This window comes from Notothenia coriiceps, unplaced genomic scaffold (assembly GCF_000735185.1).
Source record: "Notothenia coriiceps isolate Sejong01 unplaced genomic scaffold, NC01 NC01_scaffold00033383, whole genome shotgun sequence".
Lineage (NCBI taxonomy): Eukaryota > Metazoa > Chordata > Actinopteri > Perciformes > Nototheniidae > Notothenia > Notothenia coriiceps.
Genome location: NW_011366084.1, coordinates 7547 through 26163, shown reverse-complemented (window position 1 = coordinate 26163; position 18617 = coordinate 7547). Strand labels below are relative to the sequence as shown.

Here is an 18617-nt window from a genome sequence, read left to right as displayed (position 1 = left end):
AAATAGTTAACACCCTATGCTCCTCGTGTCCCCTCTCGTTATTTCTTACTCACGGTACCTTCCCATTGTTTCACTTTACAAGTGACAAGGTCGACCATTCTTTCGAATCAGGTCCCTCAACACTTTTCCTTAGGCAGTCTTATAGTCGACACTACACTTCCCTTAATTGTTTTGTTACATTTTTATTCACTACAAGGTGCTACTTGTTGCGTTACCCTAAATTTCTTCTATCCGGAGAGCCAAGACTATTGGAAACTTTATGTTTTTCCGAAGGCCTTTCTATGAATAACCTTAATATGTCTACATCGCCTGTAAAGCTGTCAACTTTTGCGCTACCCCGACACCTAACCAATGCACTAGACGGGAGCGAGTTCCCTTTTGGAGGTCGAACTGAACTCTGGGGGGCACTTATCATAATTACATTAATATTACCTATCGCGTCGACGTATACTAGAACTAGGTGGTCCCCCAACGTCACCCCAAAGGTTGACCTCGAGGTACACTTATTTCAGTGCGGCCCCGGGGCCGCCTCAATACTTTAGCACTCATTACCTCCCCGATTTCTTTACTGATGGATTTAGTTAAGCGTATAGGGTTCCACACGCCGAACGAAGCTCCCTCTTGCGCAAGTTTCACAACCACCATGAACTCCTGTTGCCTATTTCCGACTACTCTTTCTCTCCTTTCCCCCTCACTATTGCTCTCATCCGAATTAGTATTTCCTCCCTTTTTACGTTTCTTTCTCCTCACTATATCCCATTTTCCATTTTAACAACTCCCGCCTGCTACGTCCATGTCTCCTAACTCGCTTCATGCCTCGTCACTTCCCTCTGCCATCTCTCGTCCAGTCACAGTCCAGTGTTGCCAACCAGCCTCTCCCGCGAGATCCCCCGGCCTAAGAGCGACCTGGTTAATTTGTTTAAAAAAAATGTTCATAGTTTCAATGCACGGTACATCATGCTAAATGATGTAGCAATCATGAGAGTAGCAGAGCAAGCGTCAAAACAAGACCACTTCCGGGAACAAAAATAAAATTGCAACTTGTAAAACTTTTTCAGAAATAACAGTATTTATTTATTGGGATATTTTTAGATCATAATGTATCAAATATACTCAACAATATGATTACAATTGCTATTTGAACGGCAATGTGTTATAAATGTGCACATGTCACTAAATGGGATCAGCAACTGTACCATGTTAAGACCTGATTTCTGTCTTATGGGCAGGCCAGCGCAGGCCATCACATTGTTATTTGTATCTTGTCTACGTTCAACTTTAAGGCAATGCAAGTGGGCTAAACATGCAGTATATTACAAGATATTCAGGAAAAAGAGAAAAAAAAGCATAAAATCAGCAGAAGTTCTATAAATATATAAACCTTTATTTATATATTTGTGATGGCCAGAGAAATTCACAGATAAACCTCCAGGCATATATTTTGGTTGTTCCAACAACTCTTTCTTATCTTATACTGTTTTATGTGGTAACATTACACATTTTTGTATTTTAAGACAGTATTGTTTAGCTCTTGAAACAAGGGAAGGTTGTATAATTTCCTTGGATTCAAACACTATTTGCAAATGGTTACAAAATATAGACTTTTAGTAGAAATAAACTTACGTGTGAAGAAAACCTCTGTCGGTGCAGAGACTTTAATGACCTGAGAACTCTAAAGTCCACCATTTATTACCAGGCTTGGATGATGGGATGTGTGTGTGTGTGTTCGTGTGGGTGGGAATGTGTGAGAGTGTTTGTGTATTTATGATGTTTTTTCCCCTCATTATTCACGTTACTATGACACAATCTTGAGTAAATCAGTGACAGCATTGTTTCTCTGTACGGGATTATAACTTCTTTATTATTATCATACATTAGCCGTGTAGTTACAGGTTGCATATACACAAAGTAATGGTTCACACACCTCATTCTCACACCAAACATCACAACTTATTGCCTCATATTTTACACAGCATGTTCTGTACACTAGGGGGCAGCAGTGAGTGGTGCCAGCACTGACATGAAGAAATGACAGCAGTGTTTCTAATAATAACAGTAACAGTAGAAAAACAAGTGTTTAAATGAAACAACAAATCATTGGCATTAAACATTAACTTTTGAGAAGGTCACATTGTTTTCACACTTTAGATTCTTCATTTTAACACTATAGCAGTTAACCATGAATATGTGTACAATTATATTTTTCAATATGTTTTATTATGGATGGGGAACACAGGCTTATCATATTGTTGCGTTTCAACCTGGTATCAGTATAGCCAATATGTGCCAGGCCCTATAGGCTACTGGAAAAGGTGTTTTGTGTGTAAACATTTAAAGAGGTTTTATTTAAATGTGTACAAAATTGTCATCTCCTTATTCCCATTTCATAGCTGCTTTGGTTTGACAACATTATTCAAATTTCAAAAATCCTTTTCTCACATTCTTCGATTTCCTTACTTCCTCCTCTCTTACTGGCAGCAACCATTCTACAGTTAAACAGATGTTAATATGACAGCATGGACCAGTGCTGAGTCGAGTTGTGCAGTAATGACATACTTCGGTCCGACCTGGAGGTTAGCATCGCAAGGGCTCTCTAGAAAAAAAGGCAATGGAATGTTTCTATTGGATTTGGGAATATTCCAGAAAAGAAACTCTGGGGCAGACACATGGATCTGTTACTTACACGCTTTGTTCAGCAGGATAACCTCCACATATTAACATGGGCTATAAAAAAGCTACATCAGAATCACATGACTTCAGGTCACCACGGCTAAGCTAAAGGTGGCTAATGGTGGGCGTGATGACGTTTAGTCTTATTTAGAAGCAAGTAAGTGTGGTGTTTACTGACGTATTTTATGTCGCAGGACAAAGCGCGAAAGTCTCTTCAGCTTGGGTTAACCACAGACCTTAATACAGGCATGTAACAAAAAACAGGTTAAAAAAAAGGTGAGAATTTAAAATGAATAAAATCCTAACTCATTTCCTAGGTTTAGGAATCATTCCTGCACCACTCTATAGTAAACGTTTGAGACATTCATAATCATTTACAGATGCTCCTTTTATTATTTTGCCAGAAATGAAATATTCTTCTGGTGTCAGTTCAAACGAAAGGTTTTGTTACCATGCCATAACATTTTATTGTCAACATGTGGTTTGCTGAGGATCACCATGCATCATAAACTTGCTGGATCGTGTTTTGTTAGTCTTGTGGTTGCACATCCAACTTTAATCCAGACTAACACTGCTCCATCTAAATCCCTTTAACACATTCAGAGACACACTACCTCACGTTCCTCTGTCCTGCTTCTCCTTCACACTTACTTTAACCTGTACTGCATTTCAATCTTCTCTCCACTTCTCCTTACACCATACAAAAATAAAGTTCAAATATGAGGTTATTTGGATGAATCTGAGCTCGTGTTTTCATGTCCTGAGCCTCAAGATATTTTTCTACTTAGCTTCTCTCATGCGGCTGAACTAGTGTGAAGTTGCCAAACTCAAAATAACAGGCAATTTCCTTTTACTGCAGTGAAAATATATATTATGATTCTAGCATAAAGTGGCTTTGTGGTTCCAGCATCACATCCAAACAAATGGAAAAAGTTCCTGCGAGCTCCTTCTTTGTTTTCTCTTTTTCCTGCTACCTTTGTTCTTTCTTCCCTGGATAATGCTTCCTCCCACATGTGGCTCCTCTTCTTCTCTATGCATGCGCGTGTGCACGTAGCGTCTGATCTGGGCTTTACGCCAGTGAGCGTTGTCTGGGTTTTATCCTTGGATACAGCTGGAGAGAGAAAGAGAGGGCAGGGTTATTACATCATGTTAACATGGCTCTCAAGGTGGCTGAGTTTCCTCTGCTGATCACAGCTCGTTCACTAGAAGAGTGTGGGTACATTTACATTTCACATACTTCTTTCTGTTAATGCCAAGGCACACAGTGATGGACGGTTTTATTAAGGCTTTATAGCTGGGTTTACTGGTACAATAAATGAGTCCTGAGCATTCTGCCCTGTCTGAGGCTTCACCGGCTCTGCACAGAAGCACCAGCCCTGTTCAATAATGCATAGTTCCCTCACCCTGTGTGAAAGACAATTATATTATTCTAACCAAACAACGGTTGTCTTATACTTTTCCCAGTTGGGAAAGTGATGTCTGTGAATCAGCTTTGATGACACCCGTTGTATTCATCAACTGCTTGATGTTCTATCTCTTTGTATGTTTCTTTAATTTATTATTCTTTACATTTTTCATATATATTTTTTTAATTGTATGTATTTTTTATGTGGAAGAAGTGAAACTTTGTAACATATTGAAATGCTTAATTTAAGTATTCAAACCCCACTTACTCAGTAAAAACTGAATTACACAAGAATTAAGTTGTTAAATACGCTAAAAGTAGAATCTAGACTTATTTTCTGTCTCAGTTCATTAAGTGGAGCTGAGAACGAACGTGAGGCGTAACAGGAGTTTAAGGCAGGGAGGTGGGGCTTAATGCATCACAAATGCGCATGTGCTTTGGTCGAATTGGAAATGGAAGAGTGCCTGAAAATGTTCATAGAAAAATTAGCGCCCCCTCCAGTGCTGTATCCAGCTCACTCTCTGAATGGTCCAACTATTCAGTCCAATAAATTTGATACAGAAAGAGTCATTCTACAGTATGAAGATTCCATCTAATCTGTTTCTCTGATGGTTCATTATTTTGTTTGTTTTCATGTTGCTGTTAGTATTGGTTAATAAGCAACTGTGATCGACCGACCATTTTTTTTTGAGTAAGGGGCAGGTAACTTAGGACTTACTACTCCCATGTGAATGGCTCAGAGTTCCAAATGCTTTCTGAATTGTCTTGTCTTTATTCCCATGAGTGAAACTAATAAAAAGATGATATAACAAATATATAAATATTTATGGAAAGGTGTATGTTGTAATAGTGTCTTAGCGTTCTCTCACCCCCAGTAGGTTCCTGGGTACGTATCCCTCGTGGTCGCTAAGTCGCGCCCACCACCATTCCGTCTCGGTGTCGTCACGGCGACGCAACACGGTGAGGGCATCGCCCTCGCTGAAGGACAGCTCATCGACCTGCTGGGCCGTGTAGTCCCACAGAGTGTACACCAGGCCTTTGTTCATCACACCCAACTTCTCCTGGACGCCTGTGAGAGGTACAGAGTGTTCATGGTTAGAATCACAACTTCAGTTATGATTATGTTGCTTTCAGTAGAGATTTCACAGTTTTTAAATTTATTTTTGAGTTACGTTTTGTTGGGTCACAATGTTTCTGTCTGTATGAACCTACCATAGAGGAACTGGGAACACTGGGTATAGCCCTCCTCCATTTCTTCACATTTGTCTGCTGCTGTTTCCACGTCACTAATTGTTGTGGCAAAAATGGCCGCCCCTGACTCCACCAGCATCTTACAGAGGTGGACGCTGTTACAGGAAGCTGCACAATGCAAAGGAGTCCTGGGAGGGAAAATATTCAAATATGATTTAAAAAAGACTCAGAACTCAATCGAGAAAGCTCAAACATGTTTCCGTAATGCACTTGTAGTAAATACTAAAGAGGGTTAACACAATTAATGTCATCGAGAAACATTTATTTATTAAACATGAAGCTAGTAAAATGCATCTGTAATTAAATCAAGTAACTTTGGGTTTTGCATCTCTTCCCACAATACTGCCCGGGCAGCTGAGTCAAAAGTGCATTTATGTGTGTCATTGTTGCCTCTGAGCCGCAGCATCACAGAGCGTGTTCATTACCCAAACACCCTGCAGCCCTTCAGCAGCCACTGTGCTACTATTAGTCTGGACTATTACATGATTGAGCGAGCGGCTGAAGGTACTGACCATCCATCACTGTCAGCTGCGTTCACATTGACTCCAAAGTCAAGCAGGAACTTCACAATGTGGTGATGGCCCGCACACACGGCATTGTGAAGAGGAGTGATGCCTTCGTCATTTGGCATACTGGGGTTTTCCACCTGAAGGAGATAATGAAAAGATATACACAGATATCAGAATGATTTGCTATTTAAAGAAGCCATATTCTGTTTGTTATGGTTTGCCCTTCCCTGTAGTGTGTATACGTTTTTGTGCATGTAAATGGTCTGCAAGGCTAAAATCCATGTGTTCCCTCCAGAGGGAGTTTCTCTCCCAAACACTCCCCCCCTGCCTGAAACACCTCCATTGGTCCCCTTTGTTTACTTCTGTACACAGTGACATCACTATGTAACACTCGTGCTTCTATTGGCTTGTGCTCCAACACATTGTGATTGGTTGAGGGGCGGGACATCTCTAAGCGGTTGAACAATCACAACAGAGCTGGCCAGCTAACCAATCAGAGCAGACAGGGCTCTGGTTTCAGACAGTGGGTGAAAAGAGGTGCTGCAGCACAGGCAGTATGAGAAAAATAAAGAGCTTTTTGAACATTAAAGCATGGAGACATGTCACAGTAGAGACACTACATACAATTATGAACCTGAAAATTAGCATTATATGTCCTATTTAAAGCAACAATGGAAGAATGCCAAAAATATCCATATTGATATCACAGTTCTCTAAAACCTCGGTGAAGTGAGTCTGAATTCTCAGCAAAACTGGAGAAGATGCATTGTTTTTGTAACATTCTTGAAGTTGTCTTGTTTCTGGTTATAAAGCATTTGCATGTTTCCTTAAGCTAGAGTTTGATGAGTGAGTCAGCACTTTTCTCAAGTCTCCAATGGCGCATTTCCACTGCAGCGAGTAGCACGGTTTAAGCGTGCCGTGCCAAACCCGGCCCGTTTTATTTTGCTTTTCCAATAGGGATAGTTCTGGCTCAGGGCTACTTTTTCACGTTGTTTCTGGCCCTCCAAAATCAAGGTTCTTACCGGGCCAATAACCGGGCTGAATATGCTAAACTAGTGACGTAAACACTCTCGACTGCTGAATAGGGATGGGTATCGTTTGAAATGTATCGATTCCGATTCCGGTTCTGCTTATCGATTCCGGTTCTTATCGATTCCCCGTTTAGATTCCAAAAGTGTAAAAAAAAGAGGTCAAACATTTAGATAACAAAAATATCTTTATTCATTTAAGCTTTAACTGACATTTTTACAAATAAAAAATATACATGCAATACAAATGTATTGCACAATAGCTGTGCTTTACTTTAACTGAGCTATTAGCTATTAACAGGCATTACACTGTGCCTTGTCTTTTTCTTCCTTAGTGTAGTGGAGCCTCACTTTAGAGCGTTTACCGCGATCCATCTTTGTTGTTATGAAGTGACTGAGCTCGTGAACTGTCTACGGGAGGGCGGGGGAGCCTCGCTGCTGGGCAACTGTGGACCTCTGTTGCCTGTCAGCGCAACTTACATGATGCCGTTTAAAAAAATGCCGGCCGTCAGCGTACCGAGCCTGACGACCGGCCGTTCTGTGATTCTCCTAAACACACAGATGGCCAGTCCGCCCTTACCCTGTATTCCACCGAGTCACTGCGGCACAGACGGACCCGGTGGAATACAGGGTCTACCGCGTTTAGGAACCGTTAAGCAGAACCGAAATTGTGTATTTTGTATGGGTACCCGGTACTTTCTTATCGGTTCTCACCTGGAACCGAGTTTCGGTTCCCAACCTTACTGCTGAATGGTCAGATACCTCATTCACACCAACGCAACTCCGGTTCAAGCTCCGTGCCAGAGCTTTTCAGGTTCAGAACCGGTTCTTCGGTTTAGCTCCGGCTCTTTTCACACCGCCCAGAGTCCGACTGGTGCTGTGTCATTGCGTCATCGTTTGCGTGCCTGCTTCATAAAGCCAAACCGTGCGGAAACCCCTCACAGCTCACACCGACAACAACAACAATGGCCGATTGTGCTCCAGCTTCCTCTGTACCTCTTCAGAAGACCAGATTCCCAGTAGGTAGCTGGTCTCTTCAGTGGACCACTGCTGCTTGTTAAGTTTCTCCATCGGGGGACTCAAGGGGTCGCATGGCGCCGGAGTGGGAGCTCGGACCGGGGGACTCACGCGCCAGAAGCCGGAGCTCGGTCCGGAGGGACTGAGAAGGTCGGCGACGAAGCTGCGAAGTTCGGGCCGGCGGACTCACCGAGCACAAGCGGAGCCGGCCGAGGACTGAGAAGGTCGGCTACGGAACGCTGCGACGTTCGGCCGGAGGACTCAACGCGGTCGGCACCAGAAGTGGGAGCTACGGGCCGGGGACGAGGAGCTTGAGACGGAACGGGGCGCCCGACAGGGGGCTCTGGGGGAGGTACCTCGAGACGGAACGGGGGGGACCGACAGCGGGGCTCTGGGAGGGTCTGGTTCCTTCTCGCTTGTAATTTCTATGAAACTTTGGTCCGCTATGCTATGCTAAGTGGCGGACAACGCTATCGGTCAAGCTATCGCTAAACTAGTATAATACCGCTATGCCCCGCTGACTACGCTAAGTTGTTGTTACGTTTTTATATTAAAGTTATACCATGCTGTCTCCTAAAAACAAAATAAGGAATAGAATTCGTTAGTATTAATTTGTTACTCGTACCCCCGAAACGTATAAACCAAGAGAGATGATCATTGACGATTAAGTTAATACGACAATAAAAATGGAATTTTTTGAGAGGTCCATTTCATGTTAACATCATTGGTCCCCACCGTCGCATTTACCATGCGGTCCATGCCGTACGTTGTTAGCTTTACGCATGGCAGTTAACCACAGGTTGGCTGCATGAACACTTCCGAAAAGGTCTCCGCCATCTAGTGGCTGCTGGTCTCACGCCCAGAGGCACACGTGTCTGTCCCGCGACAATGCAGCCAGACATGTTGCCTTTACCGGTTTTGATGCGGTTGGCCGAACGCCTCCCTCAGAGGGGGAAGTGACCTCTTGACGCCGATTTTTCCGACTAGTCCGTTGCAAGTGCACGCCGTTTGCGTTAACTGGCAGAAAGAACTTTTAGCTTCACAACGGTTTTGCAAACTGAACATCCATATAAACGCCATGCGACACAAAGAGAAGCAGGAGCTAAGGAACACACAACTATTGCTCCTCGAGGCCGGAGACATCACGCTTCGGTTTCTAGCAGAGACGAACTCACCCCGACTGTCCTACTCTTCCTATAATATATAAAAAAAAGCTACCGGTACGCGCTCAAGTCCGGGTTTAACATCGGCTACACCGTGAGAATGGGGGGGGGTTTGACACCCGTGAGCCGTACAAAAAACTTTTGCAATACGCCACGTGGGCTACGCTTAGCCACTTAGAATGTTAGGGATCANGCCATTAATACAGTTAACAAGTGGAGGACAGAGGAGGCTCTTAAAGAAGAAGTTACAGGTCTGTGAGAGCCAGAAATCTTGTTTGTTTGTAGGTGACCAAATACTTGGTCACCTACAAACAAACAAGATTTCTGGCTCTCACAGACCTGTAACTTCTTCTTTAAGAGCCTCCTCTGTCCTCCACTTGTTAACTGTATTAATGGCACCTGTTTTTAACTAGTTATCAGTATTAAAGACACCTGTCCACAACCTCAAACAGTCACACTCCAAACTCCACTATGGCCAAGACCAAAGAGCTGTCAAAGGACACCAGAAACAAAATTGTAGACCTGCACCAGGCTGGGAAGACTGAATCTGCAATAGGTAAGCAGCTTGGTGTGAATAAATCAACTGTGGGAGCAATTATTAGAAAATGGAAGATATACAAGACCACTGATAATATCCCTTGATCTGGGGCTCCACGCAAGATTTCACCCTGTGGGGTCAAAATGATCACAAGAACGGTGAGCAAAAATCCCAGAACCACACGGGGGGACCTAGTCAATGACCTGCAGAGAGCTGGGACCAAAGTAACAAAGGCTACCATCAGTAACACACTACGCCGCCAGGGACTCAAATCCTGCAGTGCCAGACGTGTCCCCCTGCTTAAGCCAGTACATGTCCAGGCCCGTCTGAAGTTTGCTAGAGAGCATTTAGATGATCCAGAAGNCAGTTAGCTGAGATTATTTCCGTTAATCTGGTATAACACATTAATAGGTTCTTAAATATTAAGATGCCCTGAGACACAGTGTCGTGAAAAAAAAAACCAGGGTCCCCGCCAGCGGGGACCTTGGGGCTTAAGCCAGTACATGTCCAGGCCCGTCTGAAGTTTGCTAGAGAGCATTTAGATGATCCAGAAGAGGATTGGGAGAATGTCATATGGTCAGATGAAACCAAAATAGAACTTTTTGGTAAAAACTCAACTAGACGTGTTTGGAGGAGAAAGAATGCTGAGTTGCATCCAAAGAACACCATACCTACTGTGAAACATGGGGGTGGAAACATCATGCTTTGGGGCTGTTTATCTGCAAAGGGACCAGGACGACTGATCCGTGTAAAGGAAAGAATGAATGGGGCCATGTATCGTGAGATTTTGAGTGACAACCTCCTTCCATCAGCAAGGGCATTGAAGATGAAACGTGGCTGGGTCTTTCAGCATGACAATGATCCCAAACACACCGCCCGGGCAACGAAGGAGTGGCTTCGTAAGAAGCATTTCAAGGTCCTGGAGTGGCCTAGCCAGTCTCCAGATCTCAACCCCATAGAAAATCTTTGGAGGGAGTTGAAAGTCTGTGTTGCCCAGCGACAGCCCCAAAACATCACTGCTCTAGAGGAGATCTGCATGGAGGAATGGGCCAAAATACCAGCAACAGTGTGTGAAAACCTTGTGAAGACTTACAGAAAACGTTTGACCTCTGTCATTGCCAACAAAGGGTATATAACAAAGTATTGAGATGAACTTTTGTTATTGACCAGATACTTATTTTCCACCATAATTTGCAAATAAAGTCTTTAAAAATCAGACAATGTGATTTTCTGGATTTTTCCTTTTTCCTTTCTCTTTTTGTCTCTCATATAAACAACATAGTACAGTATGTTCTGTGTGACTGCCCTTAGAGGAAATCCATATTAGCATTATGAAATCGGCAATGCCTAATTTCATTGGTGATTATTATGTTATTTTCTGATCTTCCACCATCATGTTATGTTGAGAGTACTTCACGGTTCAGGGACTACTTGGTTAAGTTCTTAAAAGTTGTCTTATTATCCTAATAATATCACACTTATAAAGTGGTGTAGAAACAAATCTTGAATCTGAACCTCTTAAGTATAGTGGGGCAAAAAAGTATTTAGTCAGCCACCAATTGCGCAAGTTCTCCCACTTAAAAAGATGAGAGAGGCCTGTAATTGTCATCCTAGGTATACCTCAAGGATGATGCAGTACTGTAGAATCCCACATTTACCAGGTATGACCACACATAAACATGGAAGCCTACCATTAAGTATTTTTAAATTCTCCTCTTTCAAATACACAATTGACAATGCCCTTTCTACTTATATTAGTACAATTACACAAGTTATTCTGACTCAAACGATGACAAATTAAGCACACATGGAATAGAATCACTGACTCTTTTATGCATTATTTTGGGATGGGGCATCAACCACATATTTAAGTTGTATAATACTATAAGACAGTAATGTCATACACAATGTTTGTGCTTCATCATTCATTTATGTCCCCGTAGTTGCATACTTCTCCCGCAACAAAATTCTAAAAGTATCACAAAGAGTTGCTGTGTGGGAGAGGCAGGATTGTGTGTGTGTTTGTGTGTGTGTTTCCAACAGGAGGGAGTTAGAGAGAGTCTTTCAACCTTTATACTTTGTACTTCAATCAGACGATTCACACATCCAACATGACATTTTATCCTGAGAATATACCGGTGTCAAGGAGTAATATTTTTTATGTCGAGACTTTGTTTTGCAGCCAAGAAAGCAACAGCAGGTAGACCTCAATCACAACCCATTCCTCCACCCCCCACTGAGACACCACAGATGCATACTGAGGTAGTGGGCGAGAGGTTCATACTGTAGGTAGAAGCAGCTGAGATGGAGCGCTTTAACAGAGTGGTGCATTGTTGACGTTTTTTGGTATGCTGACCTGGAGGTGAGGTCCCTTGACTAAAAAGCAGTGGGGGTTTTTTCATTGTATCTCGGAATAGTGTAGAAAATAAGGTTTGTGGCAAACACATGTTAACGATAAATACATGTTTTGTTTAGTATAAGCTATCCACATTTGACCCTATATGCAACAGCCAAAAGTTAAAAGCTCCTTAATGTAAGGCTATAAAATAAATACATCGCTGTCACACTGGTTTTATGATACAGAAGTACCAGCATCATTTTGCTCATTGCTTTGACTATACTGCAACTTTTCTGTTTTGACTGAGTCTCACAGCTCACATCATCTGTTTTTTGTCAGCTGTCCAGTCAGTACAATAGCAGAAATGAAAATATAATCTTTTCCCTTTTATTTTAAATATTTCCCGATCTCCATTGGTTTCGTCACACTTGATACAAATTCACAATGTGGGGGGGAAAAAACACACAGAAGTCCCAACACTCACCCTTGTTCGCTCTTCGTGTCCTCGTGACTGACTATTGACCTGAGCTCAAAAGATGACACATAAAACACCAGCCAACCATCCTCCAACACATTTTATGACCAACTCATGCAGAAATCCAGGTAATTCCAAAGGGTTCACATACTTTTTCTTGCAACTGTACATACAGCTGTCTTCTTATTGGTTGCCCGTCAAAAAGTTAACTGTAATAAAGGTCAAAGTTGAAATACTGTGTGACAGATTTACTGATTTTGATCAGGTACCAATAGGACACATTCGACCCAATAAATATATACGGTTATTTATCAAGCACACACATCAGGCTGGGGTTTTAGCCATTGTGTCAGTATCTGCAAGTAGTCTTCTCGCTGCATTTACATATTAAGGTTCTATGTACAGAATTTAAAGAATTAATATAGCAGCAATCCAATATTTGTTAGGTAAAGGATTTTTAGGCATCATTAGCAGCTAATGTTGCCTGCTACCTTTAGCTGCTACTGCCAGCTGCTATCTCCCGGCACAACCATTGCGAAGATGGCTTCGTCACTGTGGACTGACGGCTTCCGGCTTTATTGCACATGTGTTTTATTTTTAAAAGTGTTCCCTTTCCCCATGTCTATTGCTGTTGATTGTGTGCACCTGGTGCTCTGTGTTGTCTCCTCCCCCCTCACCTGTGTCTTGTTGGGTTAATTAGTGTGGGTATTTAGGCTCTGTGTTTCCTGTTTTGTTTGGTGTGTGAAATCCTTGTGGCTTGTGACTGTGCTCACGTGAACAGCGAGATTGAGGCTGTGTCATGTGCCCGTGAGTAATAAATGCCCACACCGGGTTGTGTTTTGGACGTTCTGCCTCTGCCTCCTTGCTTGGTCCGGCCGCTCAACGGTCAGTCTCACAAGAACCTTTGAAGAAAGGTTACTCAAATAATAGGAGGCTACAAGTAATTAGATGTCATTTATTTACTCTGATTGGTTTACTCAGGTCACGCTATTTGTGACAGTCAAGCAGGGAAGATTCTCCAACACAGTAAAGGAAACAACACTACTTGGCTAGGTTTAGGAAAAGCGTATGGGTTGGACTACAGTAAGTACATTCGTTACATAGTTTGAGTTGCGTACCTAACTCAAAGGTCCCATGTCATGCTTTTCCGGTTATTACCTGTCCCCTTGTGTGTTATGAAGGTTTTTATGCATGTAAACGGTCTGCAGAGTCAAAACCCTCAAAATACACCCTGTAGCGAGTAAAACTCTAACACAGAAAATACCTCTCCAAAACGCCTCGTTGGAGATACGTCACTGTCCATTGATTCTTCCGGGTACCGCATGATGTCATGCGTTACCCGGAACCAAATGGACCAATCCGTGTAGCCGTTACGTCCGCGGAGCCGTTACGTTAAGCCCCCGCTGATTGGTCCAAATTGACCAATCCATGGACTTCCTCACACAAACACTCGGTGCAGGCGGCTCTGCTGATTTCTCCTCCCTGGCTGCAGGCTGTTAACAGACAGCTGGGATCGTGGCGAAATTCTCTCTGCAGACCCATTCTCACAGCGTTTATCAACCTTTTTCTTACTCAATATCAAGCAACACTTATTGTTTTTACTTCGGCTGTGACTTTGTGTGTGTGCTCAGGGTGAGTTTGGCTGTGTTTCACTGTGTATCGCTAAACAAGGAAACCACACCTCCACGGAGCTCAGCGCGATTCACAACGCCTCGACCAATCAGAGCACACTGTGCTCACAGGGAGGGTGGGGGCTGGAGCTATTGGAGCTACAACGAGCCGTTAAAGGCAGAGAGTGAAATTCAGTGAATACACGTAGTTTACAGAGATGCTGTACGAGAAACCAATGTGAGTTTGGAAAATTGCACAATATAAATCTATTCTAGTAGACCTCAACAATGGAATTATGATCAGTGGAAATGGCCATGACATGGGACCTTTAAGTAACGTACGTACATTGATTAAAATTAGTATTTTTTAGGGTAAGACTTGCAACATTCCATATTAACATTGTATGATGTTGACAGCTTAAAACTCTGCTGGATGTTTCTATAAATAGATTTATCGTGTACCCTATTCTTACAAGCAGCGTTATGTGCACATGTGAATACCATGTACCACATCTCATATTGTGGTTGTGAGACAACATACATGGTAAACAGCCTTACAGACATGAACTGAAACCAACTGAGACCATCCGTGGAAGGAGCAAATTAATTATAAGGTAGACTATAGACTTTGGTCCACTGCATGATCTCATGGTCTCCTGGCCTTTTCTTCCAGGAAATGTATATTTGCTCCCCGTTGTTATCTGACCAGAATCTGAAGAATTTATATAGGCTCCTTAAATCCCAGAAGATGAAACAATGTCGAAAGGTCCAAGGCGGTTTTAAGTTTATATTTTGGAGAACTATCTGACATTGGTGGCGGAATTCTCTGTTGGTTTACTTCAATGATGCGATCATAAAAGTCAATAATGTGTCCTGAGTAGAATATTGGATCTAGGGAACCAAACTGCCTGTTGGAGCTATATATCTCTTCATATTATTTAATAGTTCAACATGTATTCTCTTGCTGTTTATAGTGTTTATTCTAAATGTATTCTCAGTAAGTGTCATAAGTTAAAGTAGTTTCTATGCTTTTATTTTTAAGGCATGTTTGGGCGCTTTGATTAGAGCACCTGGTGTAATTGTATATATCGGAGACAGGTGGTGGTGGGAGCCAGTGCACTAGTAGGCAAATGTTTTTTTACCAGGGTGTTTCAAGCCATACAAAGGAAAACCATAGGAAAGGCTAAAGGAAAAGAGATATAGGAAACCTGTTCATTGTACTTTGTTATTGGAATAAAATGCACAAATGGAGGTTCTTGTCTGGACTTGGATGATCATTGCCCTGCGTAAGATCTGCTAACTAGTGCCTCAGCGGCTGTTTTAGTTCTATAGGATTTTGGCCGCTACACTGCCCATAATTCACTTTATTTTAGAACACCTTGACATTATGTGTATTATGAGCTCAAGCATCATCATCTATAACTAAACATTTTACCACCAGGCACTACAAATTATTGATTAAATGCCAGCCTAGACACTGTCAAATACTAAACCTACAAATTGTATTTAGCTTTGAAAGCAGAAGCATTTTGCTACTTTGATAATTGATCTATCTTGGAAAACACTTATCAATTCTGTATGCACTAGGACCCGACAGTGACTCTACGCAGACTCAGGGGTAAGGCTCAGACAAAAGGTAATGATGTTACTTTATCATGCCGTATATAGCAAGTATTACGGTACAGAATTCCAGCTTGAGTTTGTATGTGAAGCAAAAGTGACAAATAAACAGACTGGTGCACAGCAATGGAAGTATTGGCCTGATGAACAACCCTCTTATAGTCCATGTTCTGTATTCAGAATACTAACTGCTCCCATCAGCTAGACATTATAGACTTCCAATTAAATACATGAGAAGATGCCTGAATAAGTATAACATAAATAATTATCTTTCATTCCTCCATTTCAATCCTCAATTCCAGACACAAGGCCCGTTTGAATTTAGGGGCACGTATCCGAATGTCTTTATGTCAGTTGGTGTAATGCAATTTATGTCTGTTACTGCACTGTAACTTTATTTATTTTTTATTTAGCAGCGTTTATGTCCAAAACAAATCTCCCTAGGGACAAATTAATCATCTTGACTCTTGAACCAGAGTCTGCTAGCATGTCTTCATTATTCCTCTGCAATGGTACAGCTTCCTAAATACATTTGAAAAATAACAAATGCACAATTTAGGTCTCCCACAATGAACTAATTATGATGAAATATGGAAACACTTAGGAGCAGACAAAAACATAACTCCTTAACAACTCAAGTTATTACTACTAATAACACAATGGGTAGAAATGAATTAATTACTGTAAACTAACAAGCCTATAAACACGTTGAATGTAATGGGTTTTAACAAATAACAGCAGATATGTGTTCAGACAACAAGCAAATTGCTAATATGAATCATCAAAACTACATAAACTAGAATGTGTGTGCGTGTGGCGGAGGTATTCCAATTATGTACAAGACTGTTTAAACTACACAGCCTACGTATTGTTACTGACCATGTCCATCCCTTTATGACCACAGTGTACCCATCTTCTGATGGCTACTTCCAGCAGGATAACACATGTCACAAAGCTCAAGTCATCTCAACTGGTTTCTTGAACATGACGATGAGTTCACTGTTCTCAAATGGCCTCCACAGTCACCAGATCTAAATCCTATAGAGCACCTTTGGCATGTGTTGGAACGAGAGATTGGCATCATGGATGTGCAGCAGAAAAATATGCAGCAACTGCTTGATGCCACAGGGCTCAGTGCTCGGACCTATTTTGTTCACATTCTATGTGCTTCCGTTAGGCAACATTATAAGGAATCATTCTGTAAACTTTCATTGTCAACCCAACTCTCTCTATTTGTTTTGCCAAGAATTAATCCAGTTGACTTTTATACGCAGTGTAGGACGGGGGATGCCCCAGGGCGCGCTCGGCGGAAATAACCTCGGCGTGAGCGGCGCCCTGGGGCCGAGCTACTCGCTTGATACGCATTTAGTTTCTTTTCATGGCCTCTTGTGTCGCTAAATTAAGACACACATGTCTCAATATACGCAAAGTGTCGGGTTTGCTACGACCAAATGGCCATACAAAGCTATAGAATCTCTCTCAACAGTTTCCACGACGGTCGGAAATGCATAGCTCCCTTGTTGTGCCCTCTACTGCTGTCGACTGCTAGAAGTCAGTATTAAGTTACCCCATACATTAAATAAGTCTTTTGTAAAAAATATAGGTACCTTACGAGAATTGCCAAGGCTATCGGTTACTTAATATAATTTACGAACTGTTATTTATGTATGTTTTTAAGTAGAGACCTTCAGCATCGCGGGACGATTTTTCGTGCTGGTAGTAAAAATCGGCGGGGCCGATTTTCATTGACCTACGCGGATGGACGGAAAGTCGGAAGGTAGAGACCAAGGTAGACACGTGTGATAGAGCACGGTGAGTACAGTACTATACGCGCAAGCGATACACAACCTCCTCGCCGAAAGACATCTTCAGACTTCCTTCCTCCGGATAAAAAAGGCCAACACGATAAAAGTGTAAGAATCGCGGGTCGAGCTGACCAAAGCAGGTAGAATGGATGGGATGGAAATTGAGAAATCCTGCACGTCGATAAAACAAATAAATAAAGTTTCACCGGGTAAAAATTATTTATAAAAAAGGCAAGTTTACAAGTCTCCTGAGTGGTTCACGACGACAAATTAAATAAAATTCGATCCGGACGACAAATAAACATTAAGAGGAATAATCTCAAGAAACAAGAATATCTCGCAATTGCCAACCCATATAATTACGATTATTTACCGTGGATTATTTACGGTTTTTTTGACATCAAAAACGAGACTATTGTTATTTATGTTGAAATAATCGGGATAGTTCGGATACTTTATACACGCCGAGGTCTGTTTTTACAACCCTTTTTCCTCCGTTTACCGAGAAAACCAGTCTTCCACTACTGGGGACGGGATCCATCCTGTCATCCCGATATTACTCAAGAAAATTCCAGTCATACCGCGGCCGGGTAATTCCCGGACATCCGCTCTTCTTCTAAATATTAAGATAGGACACAAGATACCCTCGGTCACATTCCGTCGGTCTTGTCCATCATACACCGAGGGAAAAGGATTGAGACCCAATCATGAGCTCCGACGTCGTAAAACTTAGTCGACTTCGCTGACTGACTGAGAACGCAATGTGGGGACCATTAGTCCTCAATGTTATTAGGTCGGAACCTCATTCTTTACGTACCTGATCAAAGAGAGGTAGCGAAACTCGCGTTCTATACGGTCTAAAAACGTTACAATGCATCTACCTTCATCCGCCGCCAGGAACTTTAACTAAAATACACCCACAATTTACTATTTAGGACTAGTTTATATTGCGGTTCTATAGGAATATCAGAGTGACCTCCGGTTTAATTACGGTAGGTATCCAATCATATAGAAATACTATTAAACAAAGCATCTAAGAAGCCCGGTTCAGTTATTGAAGTCACAAACCAGCACAACAATTGTAGTTTTTACATTCCAGTAGGTGCAAAAATTCAGGAACTCCGTCAGAACTTAAAATAAATCTACTAATTAAAATACTCGAACTAACTATTTATATCAACTCCATAG

The 18617-nt window shown here is 42.0% G+C and overlaps 1 protein-coding gene across 1 annotated transcript; it reads right to left on the bottom strand.

The window, feature by feature from the left end:
- Positions 1-1848: 1848 nt before the first annotated feature.
- LOC104961481 (apoptosis-stimulating of p53 protein 1-like) lies at positions 1849-5984 on the bottom strand (the record flags this gene model as incomplete). Its single annotated transcript, XM_010789776.1, has 4 exons — positions 1849-3781; positions 4945-5144; positions 5288-5454; positions 5839-5984. Coding segments are annotated over 4 exons (555 nt in total), but the record flags the coding sequence as incomplete, so codon positions are not given.
- Between the last annotated feature and the right edge of the window lie 12633 nt (positions 5985-18617).